At 40.7% G+C, this 24,518-nt stretch overlaps 2 protein-coding genes across 10 annotated transcripts in view; both read left to right on the top strand.

Moving 5' to 3' along the window:
• The window catches only part of Rbms3 (RNA binding motif single stranded interacting protein 3), a 1,493,133-nt gene that overhangs the window by 37,466 nt on the left and 1,431,149 nt on the right, over positions 1 to 24,518 (top strand). For 8 of the 9 annotated variants that reach the window (XM_052723582.1, XM_052723605.1, XM_052723572.1 and 5 more), the window contains exon 4: positions 5,143 to 5,189. The exons of the other annotated variant lie outside the window; for it this stretch is intronic. The gene's annotated coding sequence lies outside the window, so the exon portion shown is untranslated. The remainder of the gene's footprint in view (positions 1 to 5,142; positions 5,190 to 24,518) is intronic. 9 annotated transcript variants of the gene reach the window in all.
• The window catches only part of Zcwpw2 (zinc finger CW-type and PWWP domain containing 2), a 130,153-nt gene that overhangs the window by 73,078 nt on the left and 32,557 nt on the right, over positions 1 to 24,518 (top strand). Inside the window, exon 5 of the mRNA XM_052723678.1 lies at positions 5,143 to 5,189. Coding sequence (XP_052579638.1) covers positions 5,143 to 5,189 — 47 coding nt within the window. The remainder of the gene's footprint in view (positions 1 to 5,142; positions 5,190 to 24,518) is intronic.

Below are 24,518 nucleotides of genomic sequence, written 5' to 3'. Positions count from 1 at the left end.
ATCTTACCAAAAGCAATCTACAGATTCAATGCAATCCCCATCAAAATACCAACACAATTCTTCACAGACCTGGAAAGAATAATACTCAACTTCATATGGAAAAACAAAAAACTCAGGATAGGCAAAAGAATCCTGTACAATAACACAACCTCTAGAGGCATCACGATCCCTGACTTCAAGCTCTGCTATAGAGCTACAGTAATAAAAACATCTTGGTACTAGCATAAAAACCGACATGTGGACCAATGGAATCAAATTGAAGACCCTGACATTAATCCGCACACCTATGAACATATAATTTTTGACAAAGAAGCCAAAAGTGCACAATGGAAAAAAAGAAAGCATCTTCAACAAATGGTGCTGCAAAACTGGATATCAACGTGTAGAAGGCTGCAAATAGATCCATATCTATCACCGTGCACAAAACTTAAGTCCAAGTGGATCAAGGACCTCAACATAAATCCAGCTACTCTGAACCTGCTAGAAGAGAAAGTAGGAAGTAGTCTTGAACGCATTGGCATAGGAGACCACTTCCTAAATAGAACACCAGTAGCACAGACACTAAGAGAAACAATCAATCAATGGGACCTCTTGAAACTGAGAAGCTTTTGTAGAGCAAAGGATACGGTCAACAAGGCAAAGCGACAGCCTACAGAATGGGAAAAGATCTTCACCAACCCCACATCTGACAGAGGACTGATATCCAGAATATATAAGGAACTCAAGAAATTAGACATCAAAATGCCCAACAGTCCAATTAAGAAATGGGCTATAGAACTAAACAGAGAATTCTCAACAGAGGAAACTCAAATGGCTGAAAGACATTTAAGGAATTGCTCAACATTCCTAATCATCAGGGAAATGCAAATCAAAACAACTCTGAGATACCACCTTACGCCTGTCAGAATGGCTAAGATCAAAAACACTGAAGACACCTTATGCTGGAGAGGATGTGGAGCTAAGGGAACTCTCCTCCACTGCTGGTGGGAATGCAAGCTTGTACAACCACTTTGAAAATCAATATGGCGCTTTCTTAAAAAATTGGGAATCCATCTCCCCCAAGATCCAGCTATACCACTCTTGGGCATATACCCAAGGAATGCTCAACCACACCACAAGAGCACTTGTTCAGCTATGTTCATATCAGCATTGTTTGTAATAGCCAGAACATGGAAACAACCTAGATGCCCTTCAACTGAAGAATGGATAAACAAAATGTGGTACATATACACAATGGAATACTACTCAGCAGAGAAAAACAATGACATCATGAGGTTTGCAGACAAATGGATGGATCTAGAAAAAAATCATCCTGAGTGAGGTAACCCAGACTCAGAAAGACAAACATGGTATGTACTCACTCATAGGAGGATACTAGATGTGGAACAAGGATGACTGGACTACTACTCACATCACCAGGGAGGATACCTGGAAAACAGGACCCCAAGAAAGACACGGGGATCACCCAATGACAGAGAAATGGAATGAGATTTACATGAACAGCCTGGACATGAGTGGGGGTAGTGAAGGGCGAGGGTCGAGGGAAAGAGAGCTTGGGGGAGCGGGAGATCCCAGCTGGATCAAGAACAGAGAGGGAGAACAAGGAATAGGAGACCATGGTAAATGAAGACCACATGAGAATAGGAAGAAGCAAAGTGCTAGAGAGGTCCACAGAAATCCACAAAGATACCCACACAACAGACTGCTGGCAATGGTCGAGAGACAGCCCGAACTGACCTACTCTGGTGGTGGGATGGCCAAACACCCTAATTGTCGTGCTAGAAACCTCATCCAACTACTGAGGGATCTGGATGCAGAGATCCATGACTAGGCCCCGGGTGGATCTCTGGGAGTCCAATTAGCGAGAATGAGGAGGGTTTATATGAGCGAGAATTGTTGAGACCAAGGTTGGATAAAGCACAGGGACAAATAGCCAAACGAACGGAAACACATGAACTATGAACCAATGGCTGAGGGGTCACCAACTGGATCAGGCCCTCTGAGTGGATGAGACAGTTGATTGGCTTGATCTGTTTGGGAGGCATCCAGGCAGTGGGACCAGGTCCTGTGCTCATTGCATGAGTTGGCTGTTTGAAACCTGGGGCCTATGCAGGATCACTTTTCTCGGCCTGGGAGGAGGGGACTGGACCTGCCTGGACTGAGTCTACCAGGTTGATCTCAGTCTGAGGGGAAGGTTTTGCCCTGGAGGAGATGGGAATGGGGGGCAGGCTGGGGGGAAGGTGAGGGGGGCGGGAGGGGGGAGAACAAGGGAATCCGTGGCTGATATGTAGAACTGAATTGTATTGCAAAATAAAAATAAAAAAAAAATGAAAAAAAAAAGAAGCATGGTTGCTGATACTGTGTTGAAAACGTGCTGTTTTCAATGCTGTGTTATCAGTGACTGAGAATCCCTCTTGCTCTGCATACTCTCAGCACTGTGTTACAATTGACATTCTCTGAAGTGGGTCTCATCTCGTGGTTTTTGAGGGCCCTGGTTTTCACTGGTGCTCAATACTGTCATATACATATTTGTTCCTTTGTGTTTTCTTTGCTGAAGTGTCTTTTTAGGTCTTTTGGCCACTTGTTATTTATTTATATGTCAATCTTTCAGCCTTAGCCTCCAAATGCAGGGGTTATAGGAATGTAGCACCATGCCCAGCCCACCTAACCTTCCTCCCACCCCTCCCTTCCTTTTTTATTTCTTGTCTTTCTTCACTTTGGTTAGTTTCTCTTAATATCGTCTCAAGCCTAGAGCTTCATTCCCTAGGCTGCACCCTCTTTACTGATCAAGCAACAAAGACATTCTTCATCCTGTCGCGGTGCCTTCCATCCTTTAGCATTTCTTTTTGACTCTTAGAAGTTTCATGTTTCTTTGTATCACCATCTGCTTTTGCTGCTTTAGCTCTTAACATTAGATTTCTTAGCATGATAAACATAATTATTTCACATTAATCATCTGATAACTCTACCACACTGACCATATAGGTTCTATCTGCCTGCCTATCTGTCTATCTATCCATCCATTTCTCAATCTCTCTTCAAAGTTGTTAGTTTTTTGACTTTTAGCATGACCTATAATCTTTTATTGAAAGGTGAGTGTGGTATACTGTATAACAGGAACTTTAGGCTTGGCCTTTAGTCAGCTGGACAGTGCTGAGGTGTGGGGGTTGAGGGAGCATTCTGTAGTCCTAGTATTAGGTCTCAGTTCTAGGCTATGAACTTGACAAGCCTCCTCCCCATGTTTTTCTTCTTCATTCATTATGTGGTAGAGGACAACTACAGGGGGCTACAGTTGTGTATTTTACTCCCCCACAATGAGTGAGGCTCTGAAAAAATTTTAATGCATTGGACAGTAGTAAGATAGCTTCTTTTGTGAGCAGATCTTGTTAAGAACATCTGCCAGATATCTGGGTGAGTTTTCTCCAGCTTTCTCCATGAGAACTTGGTGGCTCTCCAGGAGGAAGAACTCACAGAAGAGTTCCAGGTCTCCTACCCTGCCCGTGATGGGTTTTGTTTCACAGCTTTGTCCACATTTAGTCTCCAGGGCTGTGCCAATTAGGGTTCAGATTTTCTTATCCCTAGACTGATTGTCATGTAACATTCTGTCTACATGTTTCTGCTCAGGTAAATCCTAATTCTCTACATTGATCTGTTTCTCCCAGATTTGGGAGCAAAAGTATGCCCCAAGAACCTCTCTTCTTTCATGTATCTAATTTCAGTTAGCCCTTAACATAATGAGATGTAGCAACTTTTACGTTCCTTATGTGCCTTACCAGAAGCTGGCCTGTCTTTCACCTTTGGAAGAAGGCACTTTCAGCTGCCACACTTAAAGAAGCTTAGAGTCACAATTTTACAAAGGTCATGGATGGTATTAAACATCCACTGCATATAAACTTTATTATTAACTTTGATGATTAGCCCCATTTTGCATAATGTTTAGGCATATGCAAAATTTCAGAAAAAGGTGGAAATTCCTCCTAATTGGAGGAGTTGCCTTTAATGGTCAATAAATAGTCTGTGTGTTCTTAAATGAAGGAAAATGTTTTTTGTTGGAGGAGGGTTATCATAAGCATTAGGGGATACAAGAAAGAGGGCATTTCACATGTGGAAGCCACTGGTACGTATAAATACAACATACTTCCCTGAGTGTTTATTTTCTGCCAGTTCTTAATATTCTTTGATAACTTTATACATGTGTACAATGATACATGACACATACATTCCCTATTTCCCCCTCCAACTACCCCTGTATGTCCCAACATCTCCCTCCTTTAACATGTTTCCTTTAATAGCCCACTATGTCCAATTAGTGCTGCCCATAAGTGCATGGGTGTAGGCCATCCACGGGGCATAGGAAACCTCCCAGTGGCCACATATTCAGAGAAGAATGATTCTCTGTCAGGTTTTTACCAACATATGTACATACATTCTGTAGTCCTAATATTAGGACTACATGTATATTGTATATACCAAAATAACATCCTGGAATATTTTTCATGAGCTAGTTGGCTACTAAATATTCTGGTTTCAGTGGTAGTCTGAGAAATGATACCAGTGTCCACTTTCTTGTTGAATCCTAGCTGATGCAGTGCTGGTACCTCAGTGGTCCCAAATGGAGGCAACAGACACCCTGGGCAGAATAGGGGCTTGTAATCAAATGGGTCTACTCTGTGAATGCAACCACAGGCAGTGTGCTGGGGTATTGATTTCCTCAGTTGTACAAGGAAGATGGACTGCATGCCTTTAAATGTTATATACAGTTTATATGATACTCTTATCCAGTATCCAGCACATATAACAGGTATGCAAGTAGAGATACCATGGACTTAATTCTAGAGTCTATGTACTCTAGAATGCACAGACTGACCAGAAACCTGAAATTAGGCAGACTGGATGCTAGCAAATAAAATTTAAAGGACATTCATCAGATAAGAGTTCCTTCTTGATTTTATGGCTTTTGGATTACTGAGCTGTACTCAACTCGGAGGAGGTAAATTTATTAGTATTTAGTTCAAAGGGCCACTGAAACAGTCCTGTTACTAATGTGTGACAAAGTAGAAAACTCTAGTTTTGTACTTGTGTACCTATTCTAACAGAAGGATGAGTTCTTTTTTAAAGTAGACATATTGTATTATCTTACAGATAGAGCCAAAGCAGGTGCTAAAGCTGCTGTGGTGGCCAAGAAAAGGGTAAGACCATGTTTCATAGTTAACTTCAAATTCTGTTTTTCAAAGAAAGATAAATTACTAAAAAGAAAAATCATATGTAATCTGATTTTTTTATTCTGAAGTTTAGTTGAGTATGCATTTGCTTTCTTAGGCTGACCATAAACAATATTTGTGATGATTTCCATTAATTTTATGGAATTAGGGCAATAGAAACACAAATGGACAAAGGAGAAAATATTTTTATTTAAATCATATTTAACATATACACTCATAACAATGTTTTATATATATTGTGTTACTGTAACACATGAGAAAATTAATTATCTTCTAGAAAGTTTAAACAGTTAAAGTCTATAACTTAATATGGCTTAAACTTAAGTAGAGAAAAACATTGAAGAAATAAAGTTCTGGATAGAATATTTTGATGGAAGCTTTAAAGCCAAGTATATTTAAAAATATACATGATTTTGAATGTTATATGTGGAATAGTGTTGAACTCTGTTTAGTGTGCAAAATATGGTTAAGATATTGGCATTCTCAGATGACAGTGTTCAATTAAAGGACATCCCTGAAGTAGAAAATGAGAGGGTGCTTAAACGTACATTTGGACACATAATGCATCAGTGACATAAGAAATCAGAAAGAAGAGCCTGTGCTGTGATTGCCTGGGTTCATGGTTGAGCTCAGGGAAGGGCAGATCAGAGATAGCCAGGTGGACTCTGGTAGGGCAGAAAGGGTTATTCTGCATGAGTCTAGAGATCATTTGTCTAGGAGATGAATATCACTTTTTTTTTTTTTTTTTTGGTTTTTCGAGACAGGGTTTCTCTGTGTAGCTTTGCGCCTTTTCCTGGAACTCACTTGGTAGCCCAGGCTGGCCTCGAACTCACAGAGATCCGCCTGGCTCTGCCTCCCGAGTGCTGGGATTAAAGGCGTGCGCCACCACCGCCCGGCGAATATCACTTTTAAAGTGTGTGTGTGTGTGTGTGTGTGTGTGTGAGAGAGAGAGAGAGAGGGGGGGGGGGAGGGAGGGAAGGAGAGAGAGGGAGGGAGAGAGAGGGAGAGAGAGAAGTGGGGGAATTCTTGGAAGATCAGATTTTGATTTTTTCATCATTGTTCATGGTTTGGTTTTTGTTTTTAGGCAGGGTCTTGGTAGGTAGCTCAGGCTGGCCCCAGACTCACTGGCCTGGAACTCCTGCTTCTTATTCCTTAGTGCTGGAATTATAGGGGTGTAATACCTCACCCTGTTACATTTTAAAATTTTTATCCTTTTGCTTTTGGGCCTATAAGAGGGATTTTTTCTTTGCATGTAAAGCAAGTCCACTACTTCTGTGCAGGAAAGAGTTTGGTGTCACAGAAGACAAAGCTGTCATCTGTAAGAGTCCAGGGAAGGCCCTGTGTGCACACTGTGGGTTGGCAGAGTGTGTAAGGCAGTGCAGCCTTGTCACTGCATGTGTGGACAGAATTAGTTATTTAAGTGTCTTCTAATGCACATATAGAATAAAAGGTTATAAAGACATTAACTATTTCTGTGTATAATTTACATTTAGCATTATCCCCAGAAGGGCAACATTAGACTTAGGAAAATACCACTCATTATAAATATGAGTGAAAAAATGAAACACATTATCTCATCCAACTGACTACTAAAATGTCTTGAAAACATGGATGAGTACATAAAACTTATTTGATACTGAAAATATAAATTTAGTGTGAGGCTCTACAGCTTCTTTTCAGATGCCTTGACACTGGTTCATTTTAGTGTGTGATGTTTTTACTTATTTGCAGGTTTTAATAATAAATCTTATAAAATTAAAACATTATTAAAAAATGATAAAAAGTAAACCAGAAGAAAAATGTAATGTCTGTCTCGAAAGGCCAAATGAGTCAGTTCCTGCTTTACCCAGTGCTCTGACTCCTCCATCCACTTTTCCTGATGAAGATTGCAGGCTGGGCTCTGGGGTGGACGTCTGCTTAGTTCCATGTTGCAGACTCCCCTTACAGGACTGGCAGGGAGTATTTCCCATGCTACCAGGTACATGCTTCCTCTGAGCAGTTGCCAGCCCCTGCATGGTCGTGATGCTAGTGCTTGCTCAGCACATGTGATGAATATATCATTCCCTCCTCTTGTTTCTCAAGCCTCTTGAAATAGGTAGGCGGGGCTCTTTGTAAGGCCCTTTCAGGTGGAAAACCTTATGAGCTGAGGCTCACAGGTGTCTGTGACAGCTTCAACATCTCACTAGGTTCCATCCCCAGGTCTCTAGAGGCTTACCCCAGGCCCTTTCCATTAATCTGCTCTTTACAATTCAGACCCAGGAAAGATGCCATTTTTGTCTGTTGACGGCTTTTAAAACTTTTATTTTTCTCAGAAAATCCCCTTTATAAAAGCATAAATCACAGACAAGCAAAGAAGAAATACTAGTTCAAGCAAAATTGGAGATATTAGGAATTTTTGTAGGTACTTTGGGTTATATTAGTATTAAAGAATACAAGGAAGTTTATTGGGAAGAGCCTGGAGCATTAGACACACTGAATTGCATGGAACAGACTATGCATGAAGTGCCTAACACTTGGACTGACTTGTGGATGGCCAAACTTCAAAATGTACATAGTGTACTAATAAAATAGTACTGGAACTTCTTATATTACATCAGCAGACAAAGTGCTTAGAAGTGTTTTTATGGAAGGAGAAACTAACATAGACTAGACATTATTCGTGAAGTTATTGAAAGGTTTGCTTTCCTCAATATACTGTAACATTTTCAACTACATATTCAACTGGATCAAATGCCGGTCATCAGTCAGGCTTGGCAGCAAGCATCTTTACCCACTGACTCATCTCACTGGCCCCGAGTACTTCTTTCTCAAGCTCTGGCTCTCTTTAGATATCCTCAATCTCATCTTTGTCACTATCATTTCCATTTTAATTATTGTTACTTATTTTTCATATATTTATTAGACATCATATTTCTTCAGAAAACTTTATCTGTATCTTTACCCACTTCCCCTCTCCCCATGGTTTATATTATTCCTAATTGATTTGTAAACATGGATTCACTCATTAGTTATCAGTAGTTTATCAGTGTGTTATTAGTTTTTCAATTGTTCATCAAAACAGTTAGCAGTTCAGGTAATTTTCTTGTCTTGAAATCTCCAGGTTTTTGTGGCCTGCTTTGAAATATTGTCACTTCATTTGCACAAACCACAGTTTGTGCTTAACTTTGTTTTTCCTCCGTTGCTCTAGCCACAATGAGGAGGCACACACCAGTACTGCTTCCCCTGCTGCCTCATATTGGTGAAATTATTAAGGCCACTCCACGTAGTTAAAAGGAGATTTATTTAATGGTGTAACTTACAAATTAAGGGATAGGTAGGTCGAGGGGTCTGGGGAAGGTGTATCACAGTCCAGCGGTGTTCTCTGGAGCTCTGCTTGGCCCACCTCCACCATCCAGGGTCCTGGAACAGAGAGAGAGCGCTGGCCCATCCAGATCTCCGGTCTCCAGGCGCCTCCCTTGGCCCCGCCTTGTAGGCGTGATAGTTGCCGAAGTCTCAATGGGGGTTGGAACTTCCAGATCAAAGCTCATGTCCAGGCCCCTTCCTTTAGGACAATTAGAGAGTCCTGAGGAAATGCCATGTTCTTCTTTCTCACCAGCAAATACCACAGCTGTCACCAACAAATAGCATAACAAAGATGGCTTTGCCAGTTTGTCATATTTTGTTGTTCTAATTTGCATTTCTCCAGTTATTGCTTTGACTTCTTAGTATTTTTTATACAAATTTACATGAACTATCTATATATTAGCAATAAAGGTATTCACTTTTTCTCAGATTTTCTCTATTTTATCACATACTTTTCCTTCCTTGAAGTGTAAATAGTGAACGTTTGTATGTGGACACGTGTGCTCTCAACTTTGATTACTACACTATTAAAATGCATTGGGGATAGCATGGTGGGAAGGATAGCAATGGCATCTAGAGTTAAACTATGAGTTACAAATTCCAAGTCTTATCACTTGCTGGCAGAGTGAGCCATATTTGCTGCTTAATTCTGTAATCTCCCGGTTTCTTCTTGCGTAAGAATAAAAGTATTGCAGAGCAGTTTCTCTGACTGTGTTATGCTGTGGGATGGTCGTGTATGTCAAATGTGTTGCTGATTGGTCAATAAATAAATCACTGATTGGTCAGTGGCCAGGCAGGAAGTATAGGCGGGACAAGGAGGAAAAAAAACTAGGAAGTGGAAGGCTGAGTCAGAGAGACACTGCCAGCCGCCATGATGACAAAACAGCAGGTGAAGATGCCGGTAAGCCACGAGCCATGTGGCAAGGTGTAGATGAATAGAAATGGATTAATTTAAGCTATAAGAGCAGTTAGCAAGAAGCCTGCCACGGCCATACAGTTTGTAACCAATATAAGTCTCTGTGTTTACTTGGTTGGGTCTGAGTGGCTGTGGGACTGGCAGGTGAGAGAGATTTGTCCTGACTGTGGGCCAGGCAGGAAAACTCAAGCTACAAATGGCACCCAACATGTTGGCAAGAGTTTCCACCTAAAACCTGAGTAAAAAGATTCTAAAACAGAGCTAAAAACAGCTCCTAGTTGTCTCTTTCAAGCTAGCGGCAGCCTGTGTGTTTGAGCTACTATGGCGGGTTCCTGGCGTGCATGCTCGACCTGCAGTATGGCGGGAATGAGGCCTCTGCAAGTGGCACATTAAGCTGTGTGGTGGATTTAGCCTTTGCTAGTACAAAAAAAAAAAAAGAGGTTTCTGGGCTACACGCTGCTTTGCTAGAAGCATAGACCCACTATTTCTGAGAGTTGATGGCTCCCAGAGCTGGCGGAAAACGTACCACCGCCATGTTGGGAAGCTGAAGTGGGCGGAGCCAGCAGCCATAGCGCCAGCGCCATTTCAGGCTTAGAAGGCTTCAGTTTAAAGCAATAGGCTCAAGCTAATATAAAAAAATAAGCCACGTAAAGATGGCTACCACACATTGAATCTGGATTATGTTCTCTTTGATATTTGTAACTGAAGAAAAACATTTGATTGTAAAAGCTGTTGAGTTATGCCAAAATGTAAATTTTAAAGGTACCTTGACTTCAAAATTTGGATATAAGGATATGTTGCTTTGGAAAAGAGTCTCTGCTTTTGTTTCCACAGAAAGCCAGAGGCTATGGATTTGTTCCAGATTAAGACACATCAGGTTTGACCAGCCAAGACCCCCTGAAAGGTCTCCGATGACACCATGGCCCAGATGATCCAACATCCAGAATGGTTTGAAGGCATCTGGCTCAGATGATCCAGCCTCATGGACTATTCCATAATTCTAAAATTTTCTTTGTTTCCCCATAAGATACAGCGCCCCCCTCCAGCAGGAAGTAGTAAGAGAAGCTATGCCCAAATTCCTAAATTATATGTAATTTTACTTTGTTAAGGTTAAAACCTTCCTTTTTGAAAAAAAAAAGGGGGGGGGGGAGTGCTGTGGGATGGTCTGTATGTCAAATGTGTTGCTGATTGGTCAATAAATAAATCACTGATTGGCCATTGGCCAGGCAGGAAGTATAGGCGGGACAAGGAGGAAAAAAAACTAGGAAGTGGAAGGCTGAGTCAGAGAGACACTGCCAGCCGCCATGATGACAAAACAGCAGGTGAAGATGCCGGTAAGCCACGAGCCATGTGGCAAGGTATAGATGAATAGAAATGGATTAATTTAAGCTATAAGAACAGTTAGCAAGAAGCCTGCCACAGCCATACAGTTTGTAACCAATATAAGTCTCTGTGTTTACTTGGTTGGGTCTGAGTGGCTGTGGGACTGGCAGGTGAGAGAGATTTGTCCTGACTGTGGGCCAGGCAGGAAAACTCTACCTACAGTGTTACTTCACCATCCAGTGGTTTGAGTGAGGGTAATGCTTCATAGATGCTAGCTGCTAAGGGAACATGAATTTATTTTCACATGTTGTGTGAACACAGGGTACAAAATGCTATCTGCAGCTTCCTAATCAGCTATCCCAATGCTCTGATTGGGTTGTAAGCAGTTTTTCCATTCTCCACTTTCATGACCTGTCTTCCTTTTAACACAGGCATTTGATATGTTAAAATATCTATTTCCATACCAATTCTTTATATTCATTAAGCAAGTTCCAAAGTGCTTTCTCTGTCTTTTCTTTGATATGTGAACTAGTAGTGACCCTTTATTACCCCAGTTTTTCAAAAAATTTTATTATTCTTGCCTGTTGACTTTTCAGATGAACCTTAAAATTATTTTGCCAAGAATTAGTCAGAGGAATCCTATTGAGATGGTGATTGGTATTGTAGAAAAATTATATGCGCTAGTTGTGGAGAAAGTGTGTTTACTATACAAAACCCATTCGTGCAGAAACTAACTTGTCTCATTCAGCTTTCTCTAGTTTCCAACGAATAGTCTTATGCTCCTAATTAACTTGAAACCACCTAAGTTTTACTGGTTGGAAGGAATTTCCTTTTCACTTTATCCCCTCTAGCAATGTCTTTTCTTTCTTTCTTTTTTGTTTACACACAGACATTAGGCATGTGGGTATTTTTCCTAATACTTAATACCAAGAATTTAACTTGAATAATTTGAGAACAAAAAAGCTAATGACCATTCTCTTGTGATACACACATAATGAAATAATTTAGGCTATGCATTTCCTGATGAAGAAAATTTCCCAAACCTATTACAAAAGTTCTCCCTAAAAATCAGATACTCTGCATCAGCCTGGTTAGTAAGACAACCTGGAACACTTCATGATTATATCCCTGACCCTGCATGGGACTTGCTAAGCTCATAGTTGTTAATGTGGAATCTGTGCACTACAACTCACTGCATTTACTTAGCTTTCTGTGAATCTCCCCCCAGAGACAAGTATCATGACCAGTACTCACTGCTGGCATCTAGTCTCAGCCGGAGGGAGATCTCCAGATGAGCAGCAGCAAGCAGTGAGTTTGTGCAGGCACAGTCAGCCTTTAAACCTTGCTCAGTTTCTTTATTGTTCTACTTGGTGCACAGCGTACACTTTTCCATAGATCATTGTTTCCTAAGCTTTGCTAATTGGGGTGTCCTGTCACTATTTTATTCTGCATTATTGCTTACTATAGTTTTCTTTTAGTTGTTAAAGGACAATTTTTCAACAAATTGAGTTTGAAGATCTAATTGTCTTTCATTTATGATCCTTGAGCCAGTCAGCATGTCATCTGTGTGTGACAGAATGATCCCACTAGTCTCCCAGTCTGGTCAGCCCCAGACTCTAAAAGTTGTCTTCCTTGTGTGGTTAAGCAGTGGGGGCTTCTTCAGCAGGCTATATGGCTCCTCTCACAAGTGATGCCACACCTGCTGGTTTGATCTGTTCTTTGGAGGCTAGTGAAGGAACTCAGTCCACAAAAAATGGTCACTCAGGAATTTTTTTAACCTTTGACTGATCTTTAATTTATTTTTAATTTTTATTGAGTTGTAATTTATATACAAGGTGTAGCTTAGCAGTCTAAAGTTTGCTTGGGTAGTCAAAAAAGGCTAGAAGATAGGCAGTAAAAGAGATCCAGATGGAGAAAACCTCTAAACATAAGAAGAGTATGGGCTGTAGATGTAACCAACCGTCTTATTAAATAAGAAACACAGAGCTGATTCAGAGAAGAAAGCCAAGAGGTCAGACCTAAGAGCCTCACCCTTCCTGCTTCAGCGTTCCTCTTCAGTCAAGAGAGCTCTCCAAAAAAGGGACCTACTTCCTGTGTGTATGTCTTTATATAGTCTAGCTATTCTGCCTTCTCATTGGTTGTAAACCCAAACACGTGACTGCCTCATCACTGCCTGTATGTATCACCCTCCAGGTCCTTAAAGGCGTGTGCCACCACTGCCACGCACTTGCTATGGCTCTAACAGCTCTGACCCCCAGGCAACTTTATTTATTAACATACAATTAAAATCACATTTCAGTACAAGTAAAATACCACCACAATGGGCAGTCATAGAAAGAAAGAAATAGTTTTAAAAATAATGTCTTCAAAGAGAGAGTAAGGGTAATATAAAAGAAAAAAGCCACATGAGGTGGGAGATACACAGGGAGTCTGAATCCTGTATAATATTGTGTTGATGTGAATTTTTTGATTGCTGATAGGCAAGAGACAGTTGCAGACAAACATGGGATTGTGGACAGGAATGCAAAAATTGAATCAACCTCGATACTTTAAGGCTATCTTAACTTTAAAAACTAATTCAAACAATGCATTTGTCAAAGGGAAATCAAAAATGCTTTGGAGAAGGGGTTTTACTTTTGTTCCCACAGGAGATGAGAGACTGTGAATTCCTTCAGGAATGAGATGGATTAGGTTTGATAAGGGGAGACCTTTTGAATCTTGAAGGTGATATCTATCAAATATTATAGCTGGTCTTCCCAGGACTTGGCCATTATCTCAAATTATCTCAGGGACCCTTAAAGATGCTTCACCCACAGACAACAGGAAGCAGTCTAAAGAAAATGACATTCACATTCCCAATAAATGGTGTGGGTGGCTGTTGGTTATTTGGGGGATTATGGATGTTTGTTATAATTTAGAGGAATATAAGAATATAGGATAAGAAGACAACTTTTTTTTTTTTTTTTGGTTTTTAGAGACAGGGTTTCTCTGTGTAGCTTTGGCGCCTTTCCTGGAACTCACTTTGTAGCCCAGGCTGGCCTTTAATTCACAGAGATCTACCTGCCTCTGTTTCCCATGTGCTGGGATTAAAGGTGTGCGCCACCACCACCCAGCAAAAAGACAACTATTAATCTCAGATATTTTGCATTGGTGTTGATTTTAGAATGCTGATACAAATTTAAAGTTAATTTTGTTACACTGTATATGTTTCTACTCTTGTTTGGTGTATTGTACATATGCAGCTCATTTAAAAATGCAATGTATAGTTAAGAAATGAGGTTAGTAGTTAATCTATAATAACCAAACTTGTAGTCATATTAAGTATGTTTTCAAGGTTAAATAGGTGTATTTTAGATAGATAGATGATTTTCTTTTTTTCCAGTTCTTTTTTATTAAGAAATTTTCTATTCATTTTACATACCAACCACAGATCCCCCTCTCCTCCCTCCTCCCATCCCCCAGCCTTCCCCCACAATCCACCCCCCATTTCAACCTCCTCCAATGCAAGGTCTCCCATGGGGAGTCAGCAGAGCCTGGTACATTCAGTTGAGGCAGGTCCAAGCCCCTCCTCCCAGCACCAAAGTTGAGCAAAGTGTCCCACCATAGGCACTAGGCTCCAAAAAGCCCTCTCATGCACCAGGGACGGATGCTGATCCCACTGCCTGGGTGCCCCCCAAACAGTTCAAGCTAAAAACTGTCTCACCTATCCAGAGGGCTTAGTCCAATCCTGTGGGGGCTCCTCAGCTATTGGTCCACAGTTCATGTGTTTACACTGGTTTGGCTGGCCATCTTTGTATATTTTCCCATCATGATCTCGATGTCCCTTGCTCATAGATTCCCTCCTCTCTTTCATTGATTGAACTCCTGGAGCTCGGGCTGGCACCTGGCCATGGATCTCTGCATCTTCCTCCATCAGTCACTGGATGGAGGGCTCTATGATGACAGGGTATTTACTAATCTGATTATTGGAGTAGGCCAGTTCAGGCATCTTCTCGACTATTGCTAGTAGTCTAAGGAGGGGTCATCCTGTGGATTCCTGGGAACTTCCCTAGCACCCTGTTTCTCCCTATTTCCATGATGTCTTCATTTATCATGGTATCTCTTTCTTTGCTTTCCCACTCTGTCCCTATTCTAGCTCAAACCTCCAGCTTCTCTATGTTCTCATCCCCCATTCCTTGCCCTCCATAACCCCCCCTCACCCCCAGTTTGCTCAAGTAGATCTCATCTATTTCTCCTTTGCTGGGTAATCTATGCATCTTTCTTAGGGTCCTCCTTGTTAAATAGCTTCTCTGGAGTTGTGGGTTGTAGTTTGGTTATCCGTTGCTTTACACCTAGTATCCACTTGTGGGTGAGTACATACCGTGTTTGTCCTTCTGAGTCTGGGTTACCTCACTCAGGATGATATTTTCTAGTTCCATCCATTTGCCTGCAAATTTCATAATACCATTTTTTCCTGCTGAGTAGTACTCCATTGTGTATATGTGCCACATTTTCTTTATCCATTCTTTGGTTGAGGGGCATCTAGGTTGTTTCCAGGTTCTGGCTATTACAAATAATGCTGCTATGAACATAGTTGAGTATGTGTCATTGTGGTATGAGTGAGCATTCCTTGGGTATATGCCCAAGAGTGTTATAGCTGGGTCTTGAGGAAGACTTATTCTCAATTTTCTGAAAAACCACCATACTGATTTCCAGAGTGACTGTACAAGTTTGCATTCCCACCAACAGTGGCCGAGTGTTCCCCTTGTTCCACATCCTCTCCAAAATAAGATGTCATCAGGGGTTTTGATCATAGCCGTTCTGACAGGTGTAAGATGGTATCTCAGAGTCGTTTCGATTTGCATTTCCCTGATGACTAAGGATGTTGAGCAATTCCTTAAATGTCTTTTGGCCATTTGAGATTCTTCTTTTGAGAATTCTCTGTTTAGCTCTGTAGCCCATTTTTTAATTGGATTGTTCAGTATTTTGATGTCTAGTTTCTTGAATTCCTTATATATTTTAGAGATCAGCCCTCTGTCAGATGTGGGGTTGGTGAAGATCTTTTCCCATTCTGTAGTCTGTCGTTTTGTCTTATTGACCGTGTCCTTTCCTGTACAAAAGCTTCTCAATTTTAGGAGGTCCCATTTATTAGTTGTTGCTCTCAGTAACTGTGCTACTGATGTTATATTTAGGAAGTGGTCTCCTGTGCCAATGCGTTCAAGACTACTTCCTATTTTCTCTTCTATCAAGTTCAGTATAACTGGATTTATGTTGAGGTCTTTGATCCACTTGGACTTGAGTTTTGTGCATAGTGACAGATAGGGATCTATTTGAAATCTTCTATATGTTGACATCCAGTTATGCCAACACCATTTGTTGAAGATGCTTTCTTTTTTCCTTGTACAGTTTTGGCTTCTTTGTCAAAAGTTAGGTGTTCATAGGTGTGCAGATTAATGTCAGGGTCTTCAATTCGATTCCATTGGTCTGTATGTTGGTTTTTATGCCAGTCCCAAGCTGTTTTTATTACTATAGCTCTATAGTAGAGGTTGAAGTCAGGGATCATGATGCCTCCAGAGGTTGCTTTATTGTAAAGGATTGTTTTAGCTATCCTGGGTTTTTTGTTTATCCATATGAAGTTGAGTATTGTTCTTTCCAAGTCTGTGAAGAATTGTGTTGGGATTTTGATGGGGATTGCATTGAATCTGTAGAATGCTTTTGGTAAGATTGCCATTTTTACTGTTAATCCTACCTATCCATGAGCATGGGAGATCTTCCATTTTCTGATATCTCCTTCAATTTCTTTTTTCAGAGATTTAAAGTTCTTATCATACAGGTCCTTCACTTGCTTAGTTACAGGTATTTTATATTATTTGTGGCTATTATAAATGGTGATGTTTCTCTGAGTTCTTTCTCAGCCCATTATCATTTGTATATAGGAGGGCTACTGATTTTTTTTGAGTTAATCTTGTATCCTACCACATTACTGAAGGAGTTTATCAGCTATAGGAGTTCCCTGGTAGAATTTTTCGGGTCACTTATGTATACTATCATGTCATCTGCAAATAGTGAAAGTTTGACTTCTTCCTTTCCAATTTATATCCCCTTGATCTCCTTTTGTTGTCTTATAGCTCTAGCTAGAGCTTCAAGTACTATATTGAATAAATATGGGGAGAGTGGACAGCCTTGTCTTGTTCCTTATTATAGTGGAATCACTTTGAGTTTCTCCATTTAATTTGATGTTGGCTGTCGGCTTGCTGTAATTTGCCTTTATTATGTTTAGGTATGTTCCTTATATTCCTGATCTCTCAAGGACCTTTATCATGAAGGAGTGTTGGATTTTGTCAAAGGCTTTTCAGCATCTAATGAGATGATCATGTCATTTTTTTTCTTTTGGTTTATATAGTGTATTACATTGACAGATTGTTGTATGTTGAACCACCCTTGTATCCCTGGGATGAGGCTTACTTGGTCATGGTGGATAATTTTTTTTGATATGTTCTTGGATTCAGTTTGCCAATATTTTGTTGAATATTTTTTCATCAATGTTCATGAGGGAGATTGGTCTGTAATTCTCTTTGTTTGTTGCATCTTTGTCCTTCAGTATCAGGGTATCTGTAGCCTCATAAAAAGAGTTTGGTGATTGTTCCTTCTGTTTATATTGTGTGGAACAATTTGAAGAGTATTGGAATTAGCTCTTCTTTGAGAATCTGGTAGAATTCTGTGCTGAAACCATCTGGTCCTGGGCTTTTTTTTGGTTGGGAGCCTTTTAATGACTATTTCTATTTCCTTAGGGGTTATTGGTCTGTTTAAATAGTTTATCTGGTCTTGATTTGACTTTGGTATGTGATACCTATACAGAAAATTGTCCATTTCTTTCAGAATTTCCAATTTTGTGGAGTACAGGTTTTTGAAGTATGACCTGATGATTCTCTGAATTTCCTCATTGTCTGTTGTTATATCTCCCTTTTCATTTCGGATTTTGTTGATTTGGATGCTCTCTCCCTCTCTCTCTCTGCCTTTTGGTTAATTTGGATAAGGGCTTGTCTATCTTCTTGATTTTCTCAAAGAATCAATTCTTTGTTTCAATGATTCTTTGTATTGTTCTCTTTGTTTCTATTTTATTGATTTCAGCCCTCAATTCGATTATTTCCTGGTATCTATCCTCCTGGGTGAGTTTGCTCCTTTTTGTTCTAGAGCTCTCAGGTGTGCTGTAAGTCACTAGTGTGAGGTCTCTCTATCTTCTTTAGGTCGGCATTCAGTGCTGTGAGTTTTCCTCCTTGCACTGCTTTCGTGGTGTTCCATAGTTTGGGTGTGTTGTACTTTCATTTTCATTGAATTCTAGGAATCTTTAATTTCTTTTTTTTATTTCTTCCTTGACCCATTGGTGACTCAGTTGGGCATTATTCAGTTTCTATGAGATTGTAGACGTTCTGTAATTTTTGTTGTTGTTGAAATCTAACTTTAAGACATGGTGGTCTGATAATATACAGGAGGTTATTCCAATTTTTTTTGTATCTGTTGAGATTTGCTTTGTGACTGGGCCTGTGGTTAATTTTTGAGAAGGTTCCATGGGGTGCTGAGAAGAAGGTGTATTCTTTTGTGTTAGGGTGGAATGTCTGTAAATATCTATTAATTCCATTTGAGTCATGTCTGTTAGTTCCCTTATTTCTCTGTTAAGTTGCTGTCTGGCAGACCTGTCCATTGGTGAGAGTGGGGTATTGAAATCTCCCACTACTAGTGTGTGGGGTTTGATGTAGGATTTAAGCTTTAGTAATGTTTCTTTTACAAATGTAGGTGCCCTTGTATTCGGGTCATAAATGTTCAGAATTGAGACTTCATGTTGGTGGATTTTCCCTGTAATAAATATGTAATGTTCTTCCCAATTTCTTTCAATTCATTTTAGTTTGAAGTCCATTTTTATTAGATATTAGGATAGCTATACCAGCTTTCTTCTTAAGTCCATTTGATTGGAAAGTCTTTTCCCAGCCTTTCACTCTGAGGTAGTGTCTGTATTTGAAGATGAGGTGTGTTTCTTGTATGCAGCAGAAGGTTGGATCCTGTTTTCATACCAATTCTGTTAGCCTATGTCTTTTTATAGGTGAATTGAGACCATTGATATTAATGGATATTAATGACCAGTGATTGTTAATTCCTGTTATTTTTTGGTGGTAGTATTGTGTGTTTCCTTTCTTTGGTATTTATTAGTGTGGGATTATCTATTGCCTGTGTTTTCATGGGTGGATTTTTCCTTCTAGTGCTTTCTGTAGGGCTGCATTTGTGTATAGGTATTGTTTAAATCTGGCTTTATCATGGAATATTTTGTTTACTCCATCTATGGTGATTGAGAATTTTGCTGGGTATAATAGTCTGGGTTGACATCCATGGTCTGTTAGTGTCTGCATAATGCCTGTCCAGGACCTTCTGGCTTTCAGAGTCTCCATTGAGAAGTCAGGTGTTATTCTGATGGGTCTGCCTTTATATGTTACTTGCCTGTTTTCCTTTGCAACTCTTAATATTTTTTACTTATTCTGTATGTTTAGTGGTTTGATAATTATGTGGAGAGAGGACTTTGGATTCAGTCTATTTTGTGTTCTGTAAGCTTCTTGTTTCTTCATAGACATTTCCTTCTTTAGGTTGGGAAAGTTTTCTTATATGATTTTGTTGAATATATTTTCTGTGCCTTTGAGTTGATATTCTTCTCCTTCTTCTATTCCTATTATTTTTAGGTTTGGTTTTTTCATTGTGTCCCAAATTTCCTAGATGTTTTGTGTTATGACTTTGTTGGTTTTAGTGTTTTCTTTGACTGATGAATCTATTTCCTCTATTGTATCTTCAACACCAGAGATTTTCTCTTCCATCTCTTGCATGGTTATGCTTGCATCTGTATTTCTGTAGTTCCATTTCTAGCATTCCCTCGATTTGTGTCATCTTTATTGCCTCTATTTCAGTTTTCAAGTCTTGAACTGTTTCCTTCACCTGTTTGATTGGTTTTTCTTGGTTTGCTTTGCTTTCTTTAAGGGATTTATTGATTTCTTCCAATGTTTTGTTTGTCTTTTCCTCGATATCTTTAAGGCAATTTTTCATTTCCTCTTTAAAGGCCTCTATCATTTTTAAGGTCGATTTCTTCTGCTTCTTCTGTGTTGAGATGTTCAGGTCTTGCTGATGTAGAACCACTAGGTTTTGATGGTGCCATATTGGTATTTATGTTGTTGATTGTATTTTTGCACTGGCGTCTACCCATCTCTTTCTCCACTCGGTGCAAGCAGTGTCTGTGTCTGAGGGAGCCTCTCTTTGTTTGATTGATACTCTTGGTCCTATGGGAGCTCTTGGTCTAATTGGGGCTCTTGGTTCAATTGGTGCTAATAGAGTCTGTGTCTCAGGGAGCAGATCTTAGTCCAGTTGGCGCTGATGGGCTCTGTCTCAGGGAGCAGCTATTCCCAATTGGTGCAGGATGGGCTTATGGCTCCAGTGGTCACTGCTCTTAATTGGTACAGGGTGGGCTTATGGGCTCTGGTGGTCACTGGTGTCTCAGGGAATGGTTGTCTTGGAGAGGGGCCAGGGGAAGAGGCAGCTTCCTGGTCCCTGGTGCTCCAGTGGATGGGAGGAGGGACACAAAATGTGCCCCTGGGGCCTAGGGGCTAGAGACCTGGTCTGCCCAGTCCAGAGATGGGCCTTTACTTGTTCCCAATCTGTGCAGGGTGAGCTTATGGCCCGGTAGTCACTGGTGCCTCAGGGGATGATTGGTTTTCAATAGATGATTTTCAAATGCTTCAAAGACCTACAGAATATGGCTTTAAGCTGTTTAATAACATAAGGTTTTCCATGATAATGAGAGACATCTGCTCCTGGTAGCATCAATATACTTCATAAAGGATGATGGGCATGGAAGAAACTCCACAGGCATTTGCTTTCACTGTGGCAAGATTAGCTATTTGGGCAAGAAATTGCCTTTACTTGACTACTTGACTGTGTGCTGTGCAGATTGGACATACAGGACCAATAGGAAAGTGACTGTTGAACTTTGCCAAAATAAGGTAGAACAGTCCTTCGAGATTCATTCTTCATAGAAGAGTCTGCCAGACATTTTATAGGACACAGAGGAAAGCAACTGATGAACTTTGCTAGTACAAGACAAGACAGTCCTTCAAATTTCCTGCTTCACTGAAAAGTCTGCCAGATACTCTAGACATGTAGGCTGAAGATAGATGCCCCAGTATTGCAGAGGAGCTTTGGGTGTTTATCCAGGCAGCCAGATGTCTCTGTCATTTCCAGAATTTTGAAAGTTGCTTGCAAAGCACTTCCTGTTTACTCAGGTATTGTGATTCTATCTCTAGCAATCCATGGAACCTGCTTAATGAGGAAAGGAATTTATTTGAGGGTTAACTCACAAGACAGAATGAAGTAATTTGTCACAGGACCCTGGAAGGGTGAGGCACTGTACAATGCTGTTCTCTGGTGAGATCTTCCCTGGTCTGTCCCAGCATCCAAAACCACAAGGTAGTGAAGAGAAAGCTGTGTACATGCATCCCAGGTCTTAAGGGGCCCCACAGTCACACCCCAGGGGCATGTACTTCAGGGTCATAGGCAGGTGTAACAGTTACCTGCTACCTCACCAGGGGAGGTGCTTTCAGGGCATGGTGAGAACAGCTACCTACTACACTCAGGTAATATTATATCCTTCTAGGGTCTTGGATGGAGTTGAAGACTAGATTATTATAGTTGCAGTTTTCCTTGATTGTGATAGAAAGTAAATTAGATATAAAACTTTGGACTCACTAAGATGGGATAGATAATGGAGTGTTTTTTTCTGAATTTGCTAAATATAAATGGACTGATTATTGTAAATGTAATTCTTTTTTTTAATTTAATTTAATTTTATTTTACAATACAATTCAGTTCTACATATCAGCCACGAATTCCTTTGTTCTCCCCCCTCCCGCCCCCCCTCCCCTTCTCCCCAGCCCACCCCCCTATTCCCACCTCATCCAGGGCAAAGCCTCCCCCGAGGACTGAGATCAACCTGGTAGACTCAGTCCAGGCAGGTCCAGTCCCCTCCTCCCAGGCCGAGCCAAGCGACCCTGTATAAGCCCTAGGTTTCAAACAGCCAACTCATGCACTGAGCACAGGACCTGGTCCCACTGCCTGGATGCCTCCCAAACAGATCAAGCCAATCGACTATCTCACCCATTCAGAGGGCCTGATCCAGTTGGGTTCCCCTCAGCCATTGGTTCATAGTTCATGTGTTTCCATTTGTTTGGCTATTTGTCCCTGTGCTTTATCCAACCTTGATCTCAACAATTCTCGCTCATATAAACCCTCCTCTTTCTCACTAATTGGACTCCCGGAGCTCCACCCGGGGCCTAGCCGTGGTTCTCTGCATCCAGATCCCTCAGTAGTTGGATGAGGTTTCTAGCACGACAATTAGGGTTTTTGGCCATCCCATCACCAGAGTAGGTCAGTTCGAGCTGTCTCTCGACCATTGCCAGCAGTCTGTTGTGTGGGTATCTTTGTGGATTTCTGTGGGCCTCTCTAGCACTTTGCTTCTTCCTATTCTCATGTGGTCTTCATTTACCATGGTCTCCTATTCCTTGTTCTCCCTCTCTGTTCTTGATCCAGCTGGGATCTCCCGCTCCCCCAAGCTCTCTTTCCCTCAACCCTCGCCCTTCATTACCCCCACTCATGTCCAGGCTGTTCATGTAGATCTCATCCATTTCTCTGTCATTGGGTGATCCCCGTGTCTTTCTTGGGGTCCTGTTTTCCAGGTATCCTCCCTGGTGATGTGAGTAGCAGTCCAGTCATCCTTGTTCCACATCTAGTATCCTCCTATGAGTGAGTACATACCATGTTTGTCTTTCTGAGTCTGGGTTACCTCACTCAGGATGATTTTTTCTAGATCCATCCATTTGTCTGCAAACCTCATGATGTCATTGTTTTTCTCTGCTGAGTGGTATTCCATTGTGTATATGTGCCCCATTTTATTTATCCATTCTTCAGTTGAAGGGCATCTAGGTTGTTTCCAGGTTCTGGCTATTACACACAATACTGATATGAACATAGCTGAGCAAGTGCTCTTGTGGTATGATTGGGCATTCCTTGGGTATATGCCCAGGAGCGGTATAGCTGGATCTTGGGGGAGACTTGATAATTGTTTTTATTGTATATAAACATGTTATATACTATTATATAACATATAAACTATGTTAAAGTTAAAACCTTTCATTTTATTTAGACAAAACGGGGAAATGTTGTGGAATATTATTTTAAGATATGTTACATTTGTTTATGCTGTGGAACATTTGCTTTAATGATGCAAAGATGTATTGTATTCTTATATGTTGCATTTGTTTAACTCTTATGAAGTTGTGTTACTTTGCCTGTCTAAAACATCTGATTGGTCTAATAAAAAGCTGCATGGCCAATAGTGATGCAGGAGAGAGAAATAGACAGGGCTGGCAGGCAGAAAGAATAAATAGAAGGAAGTGGGAAAAGAAGGTGCTAGCCACCCAGCCAGCCATGGAGTAAGAGTGAAAGTAAGATTACAGAAGTAAGAAAAGGGAAAAACCCAGAGGCAAAGGTAGACAGGATAATTTAAGAAAAGCTGGCTAGAAATAAGCCAAGCTAAGGCCAGGCATTTATAAATAAGAATAAGCCTCTGTGTGTGTGTGTGTGTGTGTGTGTGTGTGTGTGTGTGTGTGTGTGTGTGTGTGTGGTGGGTCCCCAAAGGGCAAAGGGCCAAAAGAAGAAGAAAACAACCAACTACAACAATGAAACAAACAGAAGTGCATCTACCTAACTACTGTATTACTTACTTGAATCAGGAACAACTTAAGGAAGAGAAGATTTACTGTTGGTCCATTGTTTCAGGAGAGATGCAGAGTAAGCTACTCTGTCCAGGGAGGCTTGTCCATTGGTGACTAACAGGAAGCTGAAGGGGCAGATAGAACCCCAAGCAGTTTCCACCCTCAAAGGCCCACTCCAGCTGGGCTCTACTTCCTAAAAGCTTCACTGCCTTCAAAATGGTACCACAAGCAGGAGCTGAATCTCAAAGACATGAACTTGTGGGGAACCTTTCAGATGGACACTGTCACAATCCCAGTCAAAATGGAGACTGATCTTTTACTCCAGAAGGTTTCTCAAGGGGAGTTTTAAAGCATAAGTATGCATGTTTGATGTGTGTAGCTGAAAGTTTTCCTGTGTCCTGCTTGGTCTGCAGCCACTGAGACCCAAATAAACACACAGAGGCTTATATTAATTACAAACTGTATGTCCTAATGGCTCAGGATTTTCGCTAGCTAGCTCTTACATCTTAAATTAACCCATTTTTATAAATCTATACTTTGCCACATGGCATGTGACTTACCAGTACTTTACATCTTGCTTCTTCTGGCTGTGGCTAACAGCGTCTCCTCTTCTCTGTCTTTCTCCTTTCTCTCTCTCTAGTTAGAATGTCTCACCTAGCCTTATTCTGCCTCACCATTGGCCAAACAGCTTTATTTATCAACCAATCAGAGCAATACATATTCACAGTATACAGAATGATATCACCTATCATTTCCCCTTTCTATTCAAAAGGAAGGTTTTAACTTTATCATAGTAAAATTACATATAACAAAACAGTTATCAAGCAAGAGTTATAGTTATACTATCTAGTCTATTTGTGTTTGGCAAAATTAAAGAAGATATCCTATCTATCCTATACATGTGAGTCGAAGGTTTCATATCTACCTTGTCTGTTA

Source organism: Peromyscus californicus, unplaced genomic scaffold (genome assembly GCF_007827085.1).
Source record: "Peromyscus californicus insignis strain IS unplaced genomic scaffold, ASM782708v3 Scaffold_11__1_contigs__length_118956290, whole genome shotgun sequence".
NCBI lineage: Eukaryota > Metazoa > Chordata > Mammalia > Rodentia > Cricetidae > Peromyscus > Peromyscus californicus.
The sequence above is the reverse complement of the archived record's forward strand: the minus strand, read 5'-3'. Positions and strand labels throughout refer to the sequence as shown.